We start from the raw sequence: 22,256 nt of genomic DNA, 5'->3' as shown, positions 1-22,256 counted from the left end.
GGGATCCCACTGGGAAAACCTCAAGTGTGCAAGTCTAGTGTCCTGATAACTATGTCTCCCCAGCCCTGGAGATTTTTAAGTTTAAAGGATGTTGCCTGTTGACATATAGATAGATACTCAACACTACAAATGTAAAGTATCTAAATCTCTTCATAAACTATTGAGTAGTGAGCCTAATGGCAATGTTTTATTCCTTCTGTGACTTGTTGGGAAGTTAATTTTAATTTTAATTAATTTATTAAACACTTATTTATTTATTTATTTACTTGCTTCCAGGGTTATTGCTGGGGCTCGGTGGCTGCACTACAAATCCACTGCTCCTGGAGGCCATTTTTCACATTTTATTGCCCTCGTGGTCGTCGTTATTATTATTGTTGTCATTGCTGCTGTTGTTGCACAGGAGAGAGAAATTGAGAGAGGAGGGGAGACAGAGAGGGGTAGAGAAAAACACATGCAGTCCTGCTTCACTGCCTGTGAAGCAAACCCCTGCAAGTGGGGAGCGGGGGGCTTGAACAGGGATACTTAAGCGTGTCCTTGAGCTTTGCGCCATGCGCGCTTAACCCGCTGCGCTACCGCCGGACACCCGGGAAGTTAATTTTTGTGTTTACTTTTCAGAACGCTGCTCTAGGTCCTGGGTTTAAACGTGGACTTCAGGGCCTCAGGCATTAAAGCCTTTCCCATAAACTCTAAGCTATCTCCCCAGCCTTAACGGGGAAATTATACTGCTAGAACAAACCTGTTTTTATGAGGTCCCAAAATGAAATAAGGCGAATGTGTTTGTGAAATCGGTCAAGATCTTATTTCTAGTAGGCCCTCAACTTGTTCCTCTCAACCAGAGAACATCTACTATTTTTAGGAAAATATAGAGGTGATTGCGCTCAGAGGCGATGTAGATAGAATAGAGCCCTTCCCCTAACGGGTCTCCTCCGGAACCCACAGGAATGAGGATAGTTGCTTTCACCGCAAGACTCGTCCGGGACAATACTCATTCAAATTTTCCCCAGCAAATCACAGTGGCCCACAGCCAAATTCTTTTACGCGCATTGGCCAACTGGAGACTTCAGCCCACGCAATGCCTCCCGCCTCTCATTCGATAACCAATAGGAAAGATTACTACTACGTAAGTTAGTGTCATCGAGGAGCGTACTTTCAATTGGCTGTTGGAGCTACCAATCCCTGTGTGGGCGGGGCCATGTGAGCTGTCCTATATAAGGAGAGGACAAAGGCGGCGACACCGCCTGTGTCGTCCGCCATCTTGTTGGAAGCAAGGTGGCCTCCAGGTTTCCTGAGCGTCTTCTCCGCTTCTGCCTCGACCGTCCCTTGATCTCAGACATGTCTCGGGATCGGTTCCGGAGCCGCGGCGGTGGCGGTGGCGGTTTTCACCGGCGCGGAGGAGGCGGTGGCCGTGGCGGGCTTCACGACTTCCGCTCCCCGCCTCCCGGCATGGGCCTCAATCAGAACCGCGGACCCATGGGCCCCGGCCCAGTCCAGGGTGGACCGAAACCTCCCATCCCGCCACCGCCTCCCCATCAACAGCAGCAGCAGCCGCCGCCGCAGCAGCCACCGCCACAGCAGCCGCCGCCGCTGCAGCCGCCGCCGCTTCAGCCGCCGCCGCTTCAGCCGCCGCCGCAGCCGCAGCAGCACCCGCCGCAGCCGCTCCCGCCGCAGCCGCTCCCGCCGCAGCCGCCCCAAGACTCGGCGAAGCCTGTCGTTCCTCAGGGGCCCGGTACGGCTCCCGGGGTAGGCAGCGCCCCTCCGGCCTCCGGCTCGGCGCCGCCCGCCACTCCTCCGGCGTCTGGGGCTCCTGCAGGCCCAGGGCCCACCCCGACTCCGCCGCCCGCCGTCACCTCGGCGCCCCCCGGGCCTCCGCCGCCAGCGCAGCCGAGCAGCGGGGTTCCCACCACGCCTCCGCAGACCACAGGCCCGCCGCCTCCCTCCGCCGGAGGTCCGGGGCCCGGGCCCAAGCAGGGGCCAGGACCGGGCGGCCCTAAAGGCGGCAAGATGCCTGGCGGGCCGAAGCCCGGCGGCGCCCCAGGCTTGAGCACGCCTGGCGGCCATCCCAAGCCGCCGCACCGAGGCGGCGGGGAGCCCCGCGGCGGCCGGCAGCACCACCCGCCCTACCACCAGCAGCACCACCAGGGCCCCCCACCCGGCGGACCAGGCGGGCGAACCGAGGAGAAGATCTCCGACTCGGAGGTGAGTGGGCCCCGCAGCGACGCGGCGGTTTCCCTAAGATGGCGGCGCCCCCATTACCGTCCCCTCCCCCGCCCCCTCCCGCTCGGTCCTCCATTTTGTCGGCGACCGGAAAGGGCGCCTGCGCTCGGGCCTGGGGGCGGGGCTGGAGGCCCGGACCGGCTGGCAGGCTTGCGGCGGGCGCGGGACCGAGGAAGGGAGCGGGCAGACGCTCTGACGGGGCTGCTCCAGTATGCGGGACCTGGGCACCGTTGTGGACCCTGAAGTGTAGGGCTGCGTGGAGCGGGGCCGTTGAGACTGAAAAGCGCAGGCGCACTCACGTGATCACGAACTTTGGGCCTGTTTCTTTGTTTAATTTCTGTCGGGAACCGAGTAGATTTGTGGCTCCTGCGGCTGCAAGTTTTTATAATCCCGTTCGTGAGCGCTGTTTGTCTGTTCTTAAGAGTGCACATTATGAGGCCAGGAGGTGGCGCACCTTGTTAAGCACTTACTTTACAGTACAAGGACCCAGGTTCAAGACCCTGGTCCTCACCTGCAGGGAGACAGCTTTATGAGTAGTGAAACAGGGTTGCAGGTGTCTATCTCCCCATTCTCTATTTGTCTCTATCCAATAATAAATAAAAATATTAAAGAGTATTAAATGCATTGGATGTTAGGATTATGTTGGCTATTCACTTTAGATTTTAAACAGAAAGGGTGACCAGTTGATGGAGAAAATGCAGTGCTGCTGTGCCCTGCCCACCAAGGTCCCTGGAGTTTTTTTTATTTATTTATTTTTATTTTTGAGAGAGATGCAGAGAAAGACACAGTGAAAAACACCAGAGCACTGCTCAGCTCTGGTTTATGGTGGTGCAGGGCATTGAATCTGGGACTTCACAGCCTCAGGCATGAGAGTTTCTTTGCATAACCATTATGCTATCTACCCCCACCCGTCCCTGAAGTTTTAAGTCACGTTTTTCTCACTAGGGATTTAAAGCGAACTTGGCTCTCTTGAGGAGGCCCGGAGAGAAAACTTACACTCAGCGTTGCCGGTTGTTTGTTGGGAATCTGCCTGCTGATATCACAGAAGATGAATTCAAAAGACTATTTGCTAAATATGGAGAACCAGGAGAAGTTTTCATCAACAAAGGCAAAGGATTCGGTTTTATTAAACTTGTGAGTGTTTTACTCCCTATTATGTAAAGGTCATATGAAAGGGTCATATTTTGAAAGGGTCATAGTTGCAACTATAGACGTGTTAACATGTTGATTTTGATGCCTAGAGTAAGGTGGTTACAGGAAAAATAGAACTTCTGTATGTTGTGTTGCTGGTACCTAAGAAAGGTAGAGAGAAAGAATGAGGAGTGGCAGTGGGCTCAAGACAACTGAAGTGTGGCATAATTTGAGGTCATTAATGAACCTGTCTGATACTTTTAGGAATCCAGAGCTTTGGCTGAAATTGCTAAAGCTGAACTTGATGATACACCCATGAGGGGTAGACAACTTCGAGTTCGTTTTGCCACACATGCTGCAGCCCTGTCAGTCCGTAATCTTTCACCTTACGTTTCCAATGAACTCTTGGAAGAAGCCTTTAGCCAGTTCGGTCCTATTGAAAGAGCAGTTGTAATTGTGGATGATCGTGGAAGATCTACAGGGAAAGGCATTGTTGAATTTGCTTCAAAACCAGCTGCAAGAAAAGCATTCGAAAGATGCAGTGAAGGTGTTTTCTTACTGACAACGTAAGTTTTGTGCTTAGTAATTTTTGTTTACCAGTTTGTATAAAAATTGCATAAGGAGCTCAGCTGTGGTGCACCTGGCTAAGTGAATATTACAGTGCAGAAGGGCCTGGGTTCAAGCCCCTGGTCCCCACCTGGGGGGGGGGAAGAAGTTCTCCAGTGATGTCTATTTCCTCCCTTCTCAATTTCTCCGTCTTTACAATAATTTTATAAAACAAACTTATGTGTTGGACCGTTTCATTAACAGAACCCCTCGTCCAGTTATTGTGGAACCACTTGAACAGTTAGATGATGAGGATGGTCTTCCTGAAAAACTTGCACAGAAGAATCCAATGTATCAAAAGTAAGACTAATAATCGTTTTGACCAGTGTTATTATGTATGAGTATGCTTTATATGTAGTAGTTTTTCACTGTTGCTTAAAATGCACAATTTTAAATGGATATGAGTTTTATGAAAATTTTAAAGGTTTTTAAATGATTATCAAGGGCCAGGGATTAGCATACCTGGTTAAGCACTCACATTACAGTGCACAGGGACCCAGGTTCAAGCCCCTGGTCCCTGCTTGCAGGAGGAAAGCTTCACAAGTGGTGAAACAGGGCTGCAGCTGTAGGTGTCTTTGTCTCTCTCCCTCACTCTTTCTCTCCTTTTAATTTCTGTCTGTATCCAATAATAAGTAAAATGAATTTCAGATGGTTAGGGATTGTTCTTGATATTCTCTTTGGGCTACTGCATGATATGTAAGTTTCATCATTTTTTAAAATGGAAGCCCTGGGGCAGTGGCGCAATGGGTTAAGCGCACGTGGCGCAAAGCGCAGGGACCTGCATAAGGATCCCGGTTCGAGCCCCCAGCTCCCCACCTGCAGGGGAGTCGCTTCATAGGCGGTGAAGCAGGTCTGCAGGTGTCTTTCTCTCCCCTCTCTCTCTGTTTTCCCCTCCTCTCTCCATTTCTTTCTGTCCTATCCAACAACAAAGCAACGTCAACAATGGCAATAATAACCGCAACGAGGCTGCAACAACTAGGGCAACAAAAAGGGGGAAAAATGGCCTCCAGGAGCGGTGGATTCATGGTGCAGAGACCGAGCCCAGCAATAACCCTGGAGGAAAAAAAAAAATGGAAGCCCTTTATCCCTTGAGGTTGGTTGGCCAGGAGATGGCACAATAGATAAAGCATTGGACTGCAAAGCATGAGATCCTGTGTTTAATCTATGCCAGCATACGTACCAGAGTGATGTCTGGTCATTTGTCTGCTATCTTTCTCATACATATAAAGAGCTGGGTGGTGTCATACCTGGTTGAGTGCACATGTTACAATGCACAAGGACCCAGGTTTGGCCCCTGTCCCCACCTGCAGGGGGAAAGCTTGACAAGTGTTGAAGCAGCGCTGCAGGTGTCTCTGTATTCCTCTCTATTAACCCCTTCCCTCTTAATTTCTGGCTGTCTCCAATAAAAAAAGACAATAAAAAAGGGGCCAGGTGGTGGCCACCTGGTTGAGTGCATGTAGTACAATGTGCAAGGGCCCCAGGTTCAGACCTTGGTCCCCACCTGGAAGAGGAAGCAGGACTGCAGATGTGTCTCTGTCTCTCCCTATCACCTCCTCCCTCTTGATTTCTGGCTGTCTATCCAAAAAGTAAAGAATAATAAATTAAATAAAAAATTAAAATAATATAACTCTTTGACAAAAGTAACTTTGTATGCAAACTTTAGAAAGAAATGGTTTCACAAAATACAGCCATCAAATTTTGAGTTCATGTCGCAGTGGATAAAGCATTAGTCTCAAGCATGAGGTCCTAAGTTCAATCCCCTGCAGCACATGTACAAGAGTGATGTCTGGTTCTTTCTAGTGGGTTAAGTGCAGATGGCCCAAAGCTCAAGGACTGGTGTAATGATCCCAGTTTAAGCCCCCAGCTCCCCACCTGCAGGGGAGTCACTTCATAGGCGGTGAAGCAGGTCTGCAGGTGTCTTATCTTTCTCTTCCCCTCCTCTCCGATTCTCTATCCTATTCAACAATGACAACTAATAACTACATTAATAAAACAATGTCAACAAAAGGGAATAAATATTTAAAAAAGTAAAATCTTCAAAAATATGACTTAGGAAACAATTAAGGAGATGGAAATGCCCTCATTTTATCATTCCAGGATTTGTATTTTTGTATGAACCGAAATGGTTTGTTTGCCTTTTAGCATTCATTTCATAGGCCAGGGAAAAGATGGATTTTATTATTTATAATTTTTATCTATTTAAAAAAGGAGACATTAATTAAAGCCATAGGATAGGAGGGCTACAACTCCACACAATTCCCACCACCAGATCTCTATATCCCATCCCCTCCCCTGATAGCTTTCCTATTCTTTATCCCTCTGGGAGTATGGACCCAAGGTCATTGTGGGATGCAGAAGGTGGAAGGTCTGGCTTCTGTAATTGATTCCCCACTGAATATGGGCATTGACTGGTCGATCCATACTCCCAGTCTGCCTCTCTCTTTCCCTAGTAGGGTGGAGCTCTGGGGAATCAGAGTTCCAGGACACATTGGTGTGGTCGTCTGTCCAAGGAAGTCTGGTCAGCATCATGCTGGCTGGCATCTGGAACCTGGTGGCTGAAAAGAGAGTTGACATACAAAGCCAAACAAATTGTTGACCAATTATGGACCTACAGGCTGGAATCATGCAGATGAAGTGTTTGGGGGGGGGGGTGTTGCTCACTACAGACTATCCTGTACTTTGCTTTCAGGTATATATTTTGCCCTAGTTTATGGATACGTGTGAACATATGCTCTATCTCAGGGGACCTGGTCTATATCTAGGTTTTGGGACTTTGTTAGGAGGTGAACCACCTGGAATGGAATTAGAGAATCCTATGAAAGGAAAGGTCTCACCCAAGTAATGAAGCTGAAGGGTTGTCATTCCACACCTGAAGTCTCTGGACACAGTTGTGAAGCATGCTGGGGTGGCACTTGTTGCATTGAATATAATTTGATATGAATTGAGAGCAGCATGCAGTGAAGTGGGCCCCACCCTAAGGTTCCAGGACTGGGGAAAATAGGCTCTATAGTGGAAATGTGAGGTTCCTTCAAGAAGACAACGGATAGTTATTGTTATCACATTAATTTGGTAATTGGATTAACTTTGAAAAGTCCCGTTGTTAGGATTTGATGTATAATACCCAACATCTTGTATATAGCTGTGCAAAGATGGATGTTTTTAAGGCAACTAGGTAGGAGTACTGTGTTAATTAATAAATTGGTTCATGTTTTGCTTTATAAGGGAAAGAGAAACCCCTCCTCGATTTGCTCAGCATGGCACATTTGAATATGAATATTCCCAGCGGTGGAAGTCCCTGGATGAAATGGAAAAACAGCAACGAGAACAAGTTGAAAAAAACATGAAAGATGCAAAGGACAAATTGGAAAGTGAAATGGAAGATGCCTATCATGAGCATCAGGCAAATCTTTTGCGTCAAGGTAAGTTTTGCTGACCTTAAATAACACAGTTATATGTGCTTGGAACTTCAAGGCTTATTTATGTGAACCTCAAATCTTAATTTTCCTATGTTAAGATCTAATGAGGCGCCAGGAAGAACTGAGGCGAATGGAAGAACTTCACAATCAAGAAATGCAGAAACGTAAAGAAATGCAGTTAAGGTAAAATTTTGTTACATAAAGGTGATTGCTCACTAGTTGCAAGAGTACTATGAATGGAAGGAGCCCCAGCTGCGGATGGGAACACCATGCTGAGGGGAAAGAAACTGCATAAACATTGGAGTAGTGCAATGTTACATTTCTCTGTGTGTGTCCTAGAAGAGTCAGCTGGGAGTGTATAAGCGCAGATGCCGCAAAGCACAAGGGCCAGGCTTAAGGATCCTGGTTCAAGCCTCCAGCTCTCTACCTACAGGGCAGTCACTTTACAGGTAGTGAAGCAGGTCTGCAGGTGTCTCTTTCTCCCTCCTTCATTTCTCTCTGTTCTAATGACATCAATAACAATAATAACCAAAACAATAAAAAACAAGGACAAGTGCAAAACTACATTTGGGGGCCAGGTGGTAGTGCACTGGGTTAAGTGTAAGGATCCTGGTTTGAGCCCCAGGCATCCCACCTGCAGAGGGATCACAGGCAGTGAAGCAGGTCTGCTGGTGTCATCTTTCTCTCCCCCTCTGTCTTCCCTTCTCTGTTCTGTCCAACAACAGCAATTACAATAACATGGGCAACAAGAATGGGGGTTAGATGGCATCCAGGAGCAGTGAGTTTGTAGTGTAGGCATCAAGCCCCAGTGATAAACCCTGGAGACAAAAAAAAAAACACATTGAAAACCTTAGGGGGTGGTGATCCAGGAGTGGTACAGTGGATAAAGCAATGGAAGCTCAAGCATGAGGTCCTGAGTTCAGTCCCCAGCAGCACATGTACCAGAGTGGTGTGGTTCTTCCTATCATTCTCATTAATAAATAAAACATTTTAAAAATGTTTTTAAAAAACATTGTTAAAGAAGCGTTGAAGGGGGCTTATAGGCTATAGGCAGTGGTTCACACAAACTCCTGCATTTCCTTACCTGTAGGGGGACACTAGCAAAAGGTGAAGCAGGTCTGCAGCTTTTGTCGATTGTTCATCCTTATTCCTCTCAATTTCTGTTTTATCAAAAAAGATAAATGTACCTTGGCTACTGGGAAAGGTAGATTCCTCATGTAGGTACCAGCAACAACCCTGGTGGGTGGTAATTTTTAAAAGGTTAGGGGTGGGCTGGCAAAAACAGTTGATTTGAATAGTGTGCTGCTTTGCCATGGGCATGACCCAATTTAAGTTCCAGCCCTCACCATGCTACAGGAATCTGCGCTGCAGTTTTCTCTGACTTTATCTTAAAATTTTTTAAAAAAATATTTTTTAATATTTATTTTTATTTATTCCCTTTTGTTGCCCTTGTTTTATTGTTGTAGTTATTATTGTTGTCATTGTTGTTGGATAGGACAGAGAGAAATGGAGAGGGGAGGGGGAAGACAGAGAGAGGGAGAGAAAGATAGACACCTGCAGACCTGTTTCACCGCTTGTGAAGCGACACTCCTGCAGGTGGGGAGCCAGGGCTTGAACCAGGATCCTTATGCGGGTCCTTGTGCTTAGCGCCACCTGTGCTTAACCCACTGCGCTATAGCCCGACTCCCCTTAAAATTTTTTTTTTTTTAATTAAACCTTTGTTTCTGAATTAACATTATCTTTTAAGATATACTTGTGCTGGGAAAACAAACAGCTGTTGGTATGCAATAGTCTTTCATGCTTGAGACTTCAAAGTCACTACCACCACCAAAAGCCAGAGTTAAGCATTGGTCTGGGTTGGGGACAAAAGAGAAACATTGTAGGTAAAAACATTTTTTTTAAAGTACATAGAGATTAAGTACAATATCCAGCCTGGTAGTGGTGGTTCACCTGGTTAATCACTCAGTGTGCAAGGGTCCAGGTTCAAGTTCCTGGTCCCCATCTTAAGGGGGAAAGCAGAGGTGCAAATGTTTCTTGTCTTCCACCCTCTCAATTTTTGTCTATCCAATAGGTAATATTAAGTGTTTTTTTATAATTAAAAAAATATTCCCTTTTGTTGCCTTTGTTTTATTGTTGTAGTTATTGTTAGTGATGTCATTGTTGGATAGGACAGAGAAATGGAGAGAGGAGGGATAAGATGGGAAGAGAAAGACACCTGCAGACCTGCTTCATCACTTGTGAAGCAACCCCTCCCTGCAATTGGGGAGCTGGGGACTTGAACTGGGATCCTTACACGGGTCCTTACGATTTGCGCCACGTGTGCTTAACCCGCTGCACTACCACCCCGAGTCTCAATCTTTATTTTTTGGATAGAGACAGCCAGAAGTTGAGAGGAAGAGGGGAGAGAGGGACACAGAGACACCTGCAGCCCTGCTTCATCACTTGGAAAGCTTCCCCCCCCCCGCAGGTGGGGACCGGGGTCTTGAACCTGATTCTTGCTCACTGTAACATGCGCTCAACCAGGTGTGCCACCACCTGGCCCCTAAACATGTTTTTCTTTAGTGCTTTATTTGCTTTAGTCTTTACAGCTTTTGTCCTAAATATCACCATCCATGCTTTTATTGCATTTGCTGAATGAAACCTGGATTTTCCTAGAGATAGTTTTATAAGATTTATTTTAAAATATATAGCTAACATTCTAGTTTGCATTTGAATATTTTTAGGCAGGAGGAGGAGCGACGTAGAAGAGAAGAAGAGATGATGATTCGTCAACGTGAAATGGAAGAACAGATGAGACGCCAAAGAGAGGAAAGTTATAGCCGGATGGGCTACATGGATCCAGTAAGTTATTTTATTGAAATCTAATTGGAGAACAAATATACTAATATTAATAGTATATATGAAATGAATCTGTTGTTTGGGGGATCAAAATGTCTGGATGCAGTTTGAGAGTATTTTGAACAGGATGGATCGTAGTGCACTGAAGAACATGCATGTCACCATGTGTAAATGAACCGGGTTCAGGGACAAACCCCCACCCACCCACCCACCTGAAGGGAGGAATGCTTCACGAGAGGTTGACACAGAGCTGACACAGTGCTACAGGTCTCTGTCTACTCTTATCTCAATTCTGTGAAAAGGAAAAAAAAAAAAAGGAAAAATGCTGCCTGGAGCTGTGGATTCATTCATGTGCGCACTTCACCTAATCTATAACCCTGGTGTCAAAAAAAAACCTGTATTGTGAACCATTTAATTTATGGACAGCTGATTATACTCTTGAGTGTTAGTAAGAGTATAGTGCAAGTATATAAAAGGGGTCTTTTTTTTTTCCCCCCCAGAGAGAAAGAGACATGAGAATGGGTGGTGGAGGAGCAATGAACATGGGAGGTAAGTATGAAAATTGAATTGCCAGTACCATTGGGTATAAATATTCTGGTTGAATTGTAACCAGCATTTTTATTTCCCCTAGATCCCTATGGTTCAGGAGGCCAGAAATTCCCACCTCTAGGTGGTGGCGGTGGCATAGGTTATGAAGCTAATCCTGGAGTTCCACCAGCAACCATGAGTGGTTCCATGATGGGAAGCGACATGGTAATGTATCTTGAGGGACATCGTGCCAAGGAAGTTCTTGCTTTGACCACTTAATGTGTGTGTGCGCGCGCGTGTGTGTTTTAAGGAGGTGGCTGGACCTCTTTTTTTTAGATCCCCCTCATGTAAATTATAATATTGAAGATTATTTTGGCAATTTTGAAGAACTCTGGTAGCCTAAAAGATAAGGTTGCCAGTGAAAAATCAATGATGTTAGTTGTATGGGAAATTACTATGGCAACAAGTAGATTTAGGTGCTTCCTCTATTACATTGCTTGTGTACTTTGTCACTTCGGTGCTTGGCAAATCAGATTCAAACTTTAGATAACGGACCTGATTATTCTACATCTGAGAGTAGTTAAATGGCAAACTCACTTATTAAGCTGGTATTTGCCATAATGAATCAGACTTGTAGTTTTTACTATAGGCATGCTTTAGTGACATAGAAATTTGACCTATATTTGGTGTGGCTTCTACCCATGAAAAGGGAATTATTTAGTGATTGACTCGTCGTTACCCACCTGTTGGGCCTGTCTATAGGTAACACTTTCTAAAATAAACTTGACATCTCTACTTGGCAACAGGGTAGCAAAAATCAGTGATTTTTAAACATAAACAGTTGTGTGTATTTGACCTGACACTTCATGATGTTTCAGTGGCTTAGCTTTATAGATAGTTTGTCAGGAAACTTTACAGATATCAAGTGAATTGGTCTGAGTGGTTGTTGGGATTTTAAAAATATTAGGATAACAGTACTGGTTTTAGAAGTGGGGTTAGGGGAGACTATATTTTCACAACAGTTGAATCTAAGAAGTCTACCTGCAAACTTTGGGAAAGGAGGGAAGCTGCAGCATGTAGTTTAATAGATTCAGTCTACATATAGGAGTGAAAGAACTTAATATGGGCCTTCACCTCTTAAATCTTGTAAGATTTATTCTGATAGGAGAGTCCAGAGCAGCATCTAGCATACACATGGCAAGGATTGAACTCAGGAACTTGGGCTTACTACTGTTGCTGCACTACTTCCCAGGCCTAGGCCTCTACTTGAGGCTTTTGAGAATTGTATAGTTGGTGGGTTAAAGGTAGTGCTGTAAGCTTAAGATTGAATCTTTTAAATTTTATCTATAGGCAACATTTTGATCTTGATGCTTCCTAGAATGCAGATTGTAGATGTGTATCAAATTATCAATAGCTCATTTGACTTACTGTTCCCATAGTAAAGGTTCTGTTTTCTATAATAGATAAAGCTCTCTGGGTTCTAAGAAACAAATAGTGTAATTGTTAAACACTGTATTTTTTTGTTTTCTGAGATATATAGTATACTCAAAAAGTGAAAATGTTAGATCATTGAAAAATAATTTCTAAAGGTTTGAGCTTTAAGCCTTTCAACTAAATGTGTACTTTGTAGAAAACACATTTAAATTACTTGTGCAGGAACATTTAAACCCTGACATTTAGTGTACCCTACAACTTTAGTAACTAGTTTATTTGAAATGGGATTAGGTAGTATATGCTTACATACATACACAGGGACTTTCTGTTTAGCTACTTAGACTTTTCTAAAACTAGAATTGCCAAAACACAAGATGGAATAACTAAGGCACTGCTTTATTGCAGTCACTTAGGCTTGGTGTTAAGCTTTGTGAGTGATAGCCAAAGCTTGGAATCATAACTAAATGTTACTGGACTTTGCAGAAGCTTAACTGGGAAAGTTTGGGCTCTTTGAGGGTGGTGGGCTGTAAATTCAGTTTGTGAACAGTACTGATAGTACTGGGAACCTAGTTGTCTCTGGTTAATAGCGATGGCTATGAAGCTGATGTATACCTGTGAGAACATGGCAACACTTGAAGTCAAGTTACTGTGCCGGTTAAGTGACTAAATTGACAAGTCTTTCATGCTTTTCCTTTTTGTAGTCTGGTAGCATTTTACAAAAACTTTGAAATTTAAGATTTCTGCAACTTAGCAGATGTGTCTTAAGATCTTGAAAAGCACAAGGTTTCTTACACAATACATACCACTAATTGGTGAGTAGGTCTTTGGACTTCATTTGAGTGAATTGGATCTGTCTGGTTGGGCTTGTTAGGCTTACTTGGAAATTAAATTCCTGTCCAGACCTTGAAAGAATTTCAGTTTTCAGTGGGTTGTTAATCCGATGTGAAATTTCTTGACTCATACTGGAATGGGTTTTCACATCTGTACTAATTCTTAAATTTTTTAGCACTGCAGGGAAGATCTATTCTTTGAAACAGGTATATGAGAATGGCTCAAGTGGGAACATACCACAAGGCATGTATTATCGTAAACTAATTTTCAAATTACCCTTTTTTCCTTTCTATGTTCCCGGTACCTGTGGATCGACTCATTGGTGATTGTATCGACGAACGTTGACTACGGAACCTTCTAAAATATTTACTTAACACACATGGACATCAACTACATATAATGAACTGTTAATTACTGTTCCAATAGCGTACTGAGCGCTTTGGGCAGGGAGGTGCGGGACCTGTGGGTGGACAGGGTCCTAGAGGAATGGGGCCTGGAACTCCAGCAGGATATGGTAGAGGGAGAGAAGAGTATGAAGGCCCAAACAAAAAGCCCCGATTTTAGATGTGATATCTTGGCTTTCATTCCAGTTTGTTTTTGTCTTTTCTTGTTTAGATACCAATCTTTTAAATTCTTGCATTTTAGTAAGAAAGCTACCTTTTTATGGATGTTAGCAGTTTACTGACCTAATATTTGTAAATGGTCTGTTTGGGCAGGTACAATTATGTAATGCAGTGTTTGAAATGGGAATTTTTTTCTTTTTGGTTTTTTTTTTTTTAACTGTATAATGTCCCTCAAGTTATGGCAGTGTACCTTGTGCCACTGAATTTCCAAAGTGTACCAATTTTTTTTTTTTACTGTGCTTCAAATAAATAGAAAAAAAATAGTTATAATGTTGATCTTCAACCTTGCCATTCATGCTTCTATGCACATTAGGCTATACATATTCCACTTTGAAAGCATGAGAGTATTTAGACCTTCAAATGGCATATGCCATTTTTGGGAAATATTTGTAGGTTAAATATTGCTTTCCACAAATAAGTATCCCCCTTGTTTTAAAAATGCATATTGAAGTAGTTTGATTTATTTGGCATTACAGGAAGCAAGCTGGTGCTAAGTATTTTTAAATGGTTCTGTAAGCAAAGCTGAACTGTAAACCTTCAGGAATGTGTATTAAGATTATGGAATGGGTGTAAGATTATTGATAGGGGAGAAAGTGGGTATAACTAAATGGCTCTTCGATGGCCTTTGATCTAACCTTTCCTTCAAAGATTTTGAAGTAGAGAAGACCATGTTGTTGCAGTCCTTCCTCCATCCTTGTTTTCTAAAAGAACAAGTCCCAAGCCCTATCAATGGCTTGTATCCAACTTTCATATTTGAATTAAAGATTGTTAAACATGAAGTCTTTTCATTCATGTATTACTTCTAGTGATTTCTAGAGATGGGAGTTAAGTCTTAAAAATTCTACTTGAAATGGTGTTTCAGTAACCATGATGAAGGAGGTATAGCTAGAATAGAAGTTCTTGTAACTTTTGTATCTCTTCGTGTTACTTCTGCTGGGCAAATTTGTAGGGCCTTAAAAATATATTTTTCTAAGAGGAAGTTGGGGATTGTTAATAGGTTGTAGATGAGACCATTCTCACTATAAATTTAACTTTTTTTAACCTGGAAAGTTTATTTGGAGAGTTGCTCATGCTACTCAGTACAAATGTCCTTTTCTCCCACCATAAAGTTTTGGAGTACTTCGATGGTGTTGTCAGTTTGTGTCAACTTCATTGAGGAAGCTTCCATCAGAATATGAGACATTTTGACTTAATATTAAAAGTAGATTGTTAACTGTTGTCTTAGAGTAGAAACCTGCTATTCCAGTGTAAATACATTAGTAGAGAAACAACATAGTAGTAGATACACTGAATGTTTGGCTGTGTTCTTAGTTACACTTAAAATCAAATTTGTGTATTAGTTTTCATTATGGAATGGAACTTCTGCTATGGTACTAATTGGCAAAAAGTAAACTTCTAAAATTATGCTAATAGTACTGAAGTTTAGTTTTATGCCTGAGTAAAAAGACCTTTTGTTGAAATCAATTACACTTTTTTGCATAGGAAACTGGATAATACTAAAAAGTAAGATACTAGTAGAATGGAATAAAAGGCATGTCACCAAATTCCAGTTTTGTGACAGGTACATGGTGAGCTAATTAAGGGAGAGAATCTCATTTCTTCTTACCAAGGGATTTTGAATTATGGATAGCTACACTTGTATCAATGAGGAATTACCAAGTCAATTGGTGATACAAAGGACATTTTCTGTATAGAAAAAAGAGTCTTGATAAGAAAGGAGTCCATTACAATTTAACCAAATTGTATTATAGGGACTCCATGAATAAGACATGGGGTGTTCATGGGACACCCATAGAGGGTGAATTTGAATGTATGGGGTGGGGGCTGGTGGGAGATGGGGAAATCTGCCTATAAAATTAATGTTTCAGTTTATTTTTCAGATTACATGCCTTTCTTTATAAGGGATGCTGGCACAGACCCCTAAAATAATCTTTTGGTAGCACTGTACCTTTGAAGAGTGGTGAAGGATGCATAATCTCCTTACAGTTGTGGCTTTTCATAGCCTTACTGTGGGCTGTAGAATTGCTAAACATTGTTTAGCAAATAATGTTGCTTGGTTTCAAGCTTTGACTTGATTGATCACTGTAAATAGCAGTGTACCAAGGGATGTAAGCTATTCAAGTCTTGCAACGGACACAAAACTTTAAGCCTAATGTGAATTTAGGTCAGTTTTGATAAGTTTGTTTGGGAAAGGGATGGTAGTATTTTTCAAGTATTTTAGTCATTTTTCCTTGTTTAAAGAAACCCCCATTTCCTCCTCTTCATTTCCTCATAATTTTGTGTTAAGAGGAATACTGATAGTTGTGTTAAACTTTTAAAGAACTGCATTCTCTAAGAGTCTCTAGTGTAACTGTTCTATTAGCTCACAGTAGTTAGTGAAACCACAATCCTCTTAGAATGCTAAGTTCTTGAAAACGTTTTAAACCTACCACTCTATTTTATATCACTAACATAAAGAGATAGTTGGGAAGTTGTAAGGTCACACCTGTGCAGTGACACATGGCAGATAAAAATTTAGATACTTGGCTGTTCTTGGGCAAGCCACTAAGTTGTGATGGAATATTTTCTGGTGTTCATGGACTGCAATTATGCACTATTAAAGTAGTGGCCTGCTACATAACTGCGTTTAGCCAGCATTTCTGCAGTGCGTAACTGTGAGGAACGTAGTACCGCAAATGGCAATGGACATTAGGATCCGGATGTAGTATTCCTGCTTGCTCCAAGATTCTCATTGCCGACTGCATACAGGTAGGTAACAAGCAATATAATCTAACTTGGTGACTTGCTATGTACTTTTATTCCGTGGGCATTCTGACATCACACTTCTGACGATGAAATTACAGTGCAGCACCTAACACTTGTAAAGCTAGCTTATGTTAAAACTGTGTGGGCTTGGGTTTAGAGCTGTAATTGTCAGGCAGAATTCAGTGTTGTTGCATTTCTCAGGTAAAAAGTGCAAACTTGATTCTTTGGCACATGTGACATAGTTGTGTGGTTTTTAGTTGCATTGTAACTGAAGACAACTTGGAATACATGAGTGGTGTGGGGGAGGGAAACAAACCATACTTGGGGGAAAACAGTGCTTTTTAGCACCCTGACACTGATGTGTGTAATGTGATAGTTTGTTTCTGTTGCAGCAAACTGACCTCATAGGTCAGCAGTATCAGTAATTTCAAACTAAAAATCTTGGCAATTACTTCACTTCAGTAGTTTGAATTGAGTAAAGTGGGAAAGAAATTTTTTTCTAATAATGTAATTTTTTTTTAATGGACTCCATGGGAACACTTAACTTGGGTCTAGGTGGGAATCTAACGTGACTAGCTTCAAGTTATGTGACTTGTCTAAATATGTCTATACTCTAAACCTGGGGGAAGTGGTGGTGTGGCACTTTGACTTGCCTACAGTTGAATAAATGTTGGGAAACAACTTCCCAACTATAAGACCTCGTCGTATTCTACAGGGTAACCACAAATGTTCAGAGTAGTCTGTTTTTTGGGCCCCTTAGCTTTAGCGGATATAATAGAAAATGTTTTATATATCCTTTTTTTTTTTTAAGTTTTCAGAAGCATCTTTTGTTGCTTAGGACTTAGATTTTACATCAGCTGATGTTCCAGACCTCAATACAACTTAACATTGGTCTCTGAACTGCTTTGTAGCTAGCATGCATGAGAAATAGTTCTTATGTATGATGCCTTCTCTATTAACTGGAAAGTTTGGTCTACTTTGCATAAATGTGAATGTGAAAACTTCATGACTATGAGACTTACCACCATTGTATCAAAGAAAATGGCTTACTCTGACAATTCACAAGTTGGGGACAGATTGTACTTAAATATGTAGTTCATGACTCTACTCTAAAAGAGCAATTGGTAACTAGTTTAGCAACTAATATCACAGTGCAGATTGAACATAATATTTAGTGACACTTGTCGCTAAATTTGCATACAACTCTGGTGGGCTTTACTGTGGCATAATTCACTAAGATGATGGCCATCTGCTATCACCGTGATTTAGTGACTGGAAATATTGTTATGCAGTCAGTTAAAATTTTGAGAACATGTACTTGTAAGGACTTAAGGAACATCATTGGGGTGGGGGACTAATTTTGCTTCATTCTGTTTATTTGAGATAGACTTGCACTTTCGAATGAGAAGTCTGACTGAAGAAATTATTACTGATTTTAATTTGTATGTAGCTACAATTTGTGAATCTTAGTGCAGAGGGCTTTTTATGAGAAAGCTTGGGAATAAATGCGTTTCAGTGATAACACTATACTGAAGGTGCTTGCATTGTATTTCATAGTATTTTATTGTTACAAATCCAATTTATTCTTTTTAAGAGAATAGTAATGTTCAGAAGTGTGGTGCCAGAATATAAATATAATCGTAATGTTAGGCCTACAAAACAAGATACTGGTGCTTTCTGAAAGATGAAAGTAATGTAATCAGTGCTCTTCAACTACGGTTGCAACCTGCAAGGATTCCTAGCAGTCTCACTTATCCCCAATAAGTAGATGTGTGTGACTAGTTTTGGACTTTTAACCTTAATGGGGTTGCATGTCTCCTATTGTTACTCATTGTCAGCTGCACTGCAGTCCTGCATTTTTAGCCTATCCCATAATTTTGGACAGTTTTTAGAGAGCTGGGTGTTTGTTCTGGGCATTTGTATGGTTTTGGCTTTAGCTGATAAATGTTGCAGTGCTCTTTGAGCTAGTGCAGTTTCAAATGGCTGCCTGCTAAGGAAAGAATTCGGAGGATCTGACTACTCCTCATTCGTCATTGCTGCTAGATAATGATTGGCAATTTTTTATATTCATCTGTGGAAATCTCCACAGTTGTTGATTAGCTATCAGCCATAAAATTGTTGTTTTTGAACACCAGTGCTGAAAAGATTTTTTATTGGGTAAAAGGGGAGGACTGAATGTAGAATAGGGCAATTGGGAGAATGGAATAAGAATGAAAATTGATATAGTATCCCTTATGGATGGTACATGTGCAACAGGAAACTAATATTCTTGGCAGTAAATGATAGTAAGAAAAACTTCAAACTTTGCTGATCTTTCTGTTGCGAACTTGGCGCCCTGCCTGTCAAGGTCAATTTTTATTTTTCTCCTCAGAAACTAGTCCCTTGCTGTCCTGATAAGGCATAACTTACTGTGCCCTAACTTAAAATCAGTGAGGACTTAAAGGGGGAAATAATGGAGCAAATAAAAGATTGCAGGGTAACAACTGCAGTGTGTATTTTGGAATTGGGGAATGCATTCATAGAGGACTCCTGTTTGGAGGTGTGGTCAGTCCACCTGAGCATAGAAGACATACTTGGGTGCAGAGCTGGGTATGTGCTTTTATATGAGAAGAGAGCTTGTGTTAAAACTTTATGGGTGAGTTAAATGTTGTCACATACCTTCACATAAGGGATAGTATATTTTGGATGGCAGTCAAACTTCATTGTGCTCAGACTGGTGGAAATGGCAGTTAGGCTCTTGTGTTTAAGAAGATTCATCCTGATTCAGGTGTATTCTTTATGTAAGAATAATAGATTTTTCCCCTCATGAAGTTCCTTCTTTTTTTTTTCCCTTTTTTTTTTTAATGCTGCAACTTGCCCCCCCCATCTGTCTCTGCAATTTTACTCTTTAAAATTTGACGTTAACTAGCATTTTCTAACCTTGATATAACCTATATTAACTTTTTTTTTGTTCTTTAGGTAAGAATAATTGATGTTGGCTGATACGGAGTACTCACTAACTTGAAGTAAGTTTCTTTAGTTTTGTAGGGCACTTTGGGTTTAATGAAATGTATCTGGCTTTAAATGATTACCGCAGGGCTGGGATAGATGGTTATGCAAAGAGACTTAAGCCTGAGTCTCTGTAGAGCCCCAGGTTCAATCCTTACACAACCATAAGCTAGAGTTCAGCAGTGTTTTGGGGAAGGGGAAAGACACACAAGATAACTACCACCACTAAGGTAATACTTTATGATAATCAGGTTTTCACGTTGACATGTTTTGGAGCTAAAAAATAGGTGTATGAGTTGAAATAAGACGGAGAATGATTACAGAATTGTCAGACTTAGAAGGTTTAAGAGAAGATAGTACAGAAAATGCGAATTAGTGATCCAGGAGGTGGCACAGTGATAAAGCTTTGGACTCTCAAGCAGGAGGTCTCGAGTTCAATCCCTGGCAGCACATGTGCCAGTGATGTCTGGTTCTTTCTCTCCCCCATCTTTCTTATAAATAAAACCTTAAAAAAGAAAGAAAATGTGAATGAAAAAAGTATTTAAATGTACCTTTTATTAGTGTCAGAGTATTCCCTTCTCCCTTAATGGAAATGTAACTAACTTGTAAAATGATATTTTGTAATGATAGGTGGATAAGATTTTCAAGAAATCACACAACATGAGCCAGCCAAGAGGGAAGGTTAAGTTGATGAACTGAGAAACTATCTGGGTAAGTTCAGTGAATTCTTACTTTCTAAATAGCCATCAGAATAACTTATGGATGACAGTAATCTCACTTTAGTTTGCTTTACTTGAAAGCTTTGAGCATTTATACAACTTGATTGGGTTGTCTAGGTTAGAATTCACCCTTTAGAAATGAAAGGAACTTGGGAGTCAGGCTGTAGCACAGTGGGTTAAGCACAGGTGGCGCAAAGTGCAAGGACCCAGTGTAAGTATCCTGGTTCGAGCCCCAGCTCCCCCCACCTGCAGGGGAGTCACTTCACAGGCAGTGAAGCAGGTCTGCGGGTGCTACTTTTCTCTCTCCCTCTCTGTCTTCCCCTCCTCTCTCCATTTCTCTTTGTCCTATCCAACAACGAACAACATCAACAATGGCAATAATAATAACCACAGTGAGGTTACAACAACAAGGGCAACAAAAAGGGGAAAATGGCCTCCAGGAGCGGTGGATTCATGGCGCAGGCACCGAGCCCAGCAATAACCCTGGAGGGGGGGGGGAAGAAAAAATAATAAAAGGAACATAATGTGTTATGGCCAATATAGATTCAGTTCTGTTTCCTTCACATTGACAGCTTTGGGACTGTGGTCTCTTTATGTACTTCTCTGCCTCTTGAAGAAAAGTAAAAGATAAGGGGAAAAAAAAACCCCAGGGACTTGTTTTAAATTGGTCAGGAAAATGACTTAGCATAGCATATGTCTTGCTGTACTGGGTAAAGTGCACAGATTAACTGCATTGATGCCCTAAGCCTCCACCTTTGGGGTTGGAATGTGGTAGGGACCTTCAAAACACTGGTTCAGTGTCTCTCCTTGCTTCCTCTGCCACTAATTATCAAGGAAAAGGGAAAGAGTAGCTGCTGCCAGGAATGGTTGGTTCATTGGGTAGGCTCTAAGCTCTAGCAGTGGCTCTTGGGGGGGGGGGTATGCCTATATATGAAGCCTTGGGTTCAATCTGTAGCACTGACATAAGAATGATGAAAATCAAAATACAACATTATGAATGGAGTGAGGCTCTGGTCTCTTTCATTTTAGGGGGTAAATAAGGTCACATGCATATGACACTATTCTGAAAAGTGGAAACGTTTTAATAGTTTAATATTGAAGTTCCATATTAAATGAAAAGAAATCTACTTAGAAGAGCTGATAATACCCTCCTCTCCCTTCCCCAAGAGCATTGTTCAGTTTTGGCTTGTGATGGTGATGAGGACTGATGTTTGGAGCCTCCCGCTCTTCCTTTAAAAAAAAAGCTGCGGCTCAGTGCCTACACCACAAATGCACTGCTCCTGGAGGTCAGCCTTTTACAAACATTTTTGTTCCCCATGTTGTTGTCTTTGCTGCTGTTGTTGGATAGCACAGAGAGAAATCAAGAGAGGAGGGGGAAAGATAGGCACCAGCAGATCTGCTTTTTGCCACTTGTGAAGTGACCCCATTGCATGTGGGGAGCTTGAAAGGGATCCTTAAGCTGTTCCTTGAGCTTAGAACCATGTGCACTATAACCCACTGCGCTAAGGCTGGACCTACTGTGCTCCTAGAAATTTTATTAAAATAATTTTCATTATTATTGCAATTGGACACATGTAATACCAGGGACCTCATGCTCCACTGATAATTGCTTTAAATAAAAGATTTATTTACTGGGATAAAGATATTTAATGGTTATGATAAATGAGAGCTTGAAAACTGATGGTTATATTTTTTTCAATTGACAGGATGAGGTGACTAAAGAAAACCAGTGAGGAAGAGGACAGGAATGAATGAACAACCTACTTGTCATTATTAATAAAACATTTTAAAACTGTATTATCATTTGTTTTAGTTTTGTTTCTAGGTAGGACACTTAATTTCTAAAAATTCCATAGTACTTCATCAGTTTTCTAGGTGAATAAAACATTTCATAGAGAAGGATTATCTAAAAGAGCCTCTTAATTACTAGTTTAATCCTCAACAGTTGAACCTGATAATCTTAAAGTTGCCATCATTATCGGTTTTATTAATGGAACGACAACATTGTTGACTTAGAAAATAACCTAGAGTGTGGTCCGGGGAGGTGGCGCAGTGGATACAGCATTGGACTCTCAAGCATGAGGTCCTGAGTTCAATCCCCGGCAGCACATGTATCAGAGTGATATCTGGTTCTTTCTCTCCCCTATCTTTCTCATGAATAAATATTTAAAAAAAATAATCTA

The 22,256-nt window shown here is 42.0% G+C and overlaps 2 protein-coding genes across 6 annotated transcripts in view; one reads left to right on the top strand and one right to left on the bottom strand.

Moving 5' to 3' along the window:
* The first annotated feature begins 1,215 nt into the window (after positions 1 to 1,215).
* On the top strand, positions 1,216 to 21,870 carry SFPQ (splicing factor proline and glutamine rich). 4 transcript variants are annotated; one of them, XM_060205881.1, is made up of 14 exons: positions 1,216 to 2,196; positions 3,160 to 3,348; positions 3,610 to 3,911; positions 4,156 to 4,251; positions 7,174 to 7,370; positions 7,466 to 7,550; positions 10,091 to 10,208; positions 10,706 to 10,754; positions 10,837 to 10,958; positions 13,425 to 16,369; positions 19,325 to 19,371; positions 19,985 to 20,065; positions 21,241 to 21,359; positions 21,780 to 21,870. In XM_060205881.1, the coding sequence occupies exons 1-10, from the start codon at positions 1,333 to 1,335 to the stop codon at positions 13,560 to 13,562; spliced, it is 2,160 nt and encodes a 719-aa protein (XP_060061864.1). In that variant the 5' UTR covers positions 1,216 to 1,332; the 3' UTR covers positions 13,563 to 16,369; positions 19,325 to 19,371; positions 19,985 to 20,065; positions 21,241 to 21,359; positions 21,780 to 21,870. The 4 variants fall into 4 exon arrangements, with proteins under 4 accessions (XP_060061864.1, XP_060061865.1, XP_060061863.1 ...); XM_060205882.1 differs by lacking the exon at positions 13,425 to 16,369; XM_060205880.1 differs by lacking the exon at positions 21,241 to 21,359.
* Positions 19,556 to 22,256, bottom strand: part of ZMYM1 (zinc finger MYM-type containing 1) — a 67,251-nt gene continuing 64,550 nt past the window's right edge. For both annotated transcript variants that reach the window (XR_009553791.1, XR_009553792.1), the window contains one exon: positions 19,556 to 19,859. The gene's annotated coding sequence lies outside the window, so the exon portion shown is untranslated. The remainder of the gene's footprint in view (positions 19,860 to 22,256) is intronic.

The sequence above is a fragment of the Erinaceus europaeus genome, chromosome 13 (genome assembly GCF_950295315.1).
Source record: "Erinaceus europaeus chromosome 13, mEriEur2.1, whole genome shotgun sequence".
NCBI lineage: Eukaryota > Metazoa > Chordata > Mammalia > Eulipotyphla > Erinaceidae > Erinaceus > Erinaceus europaeus.
Note: the sequence above shows the minus strand (reverse complement) of the source record. Positions and strands in the feature narration are given on the sequence as shown.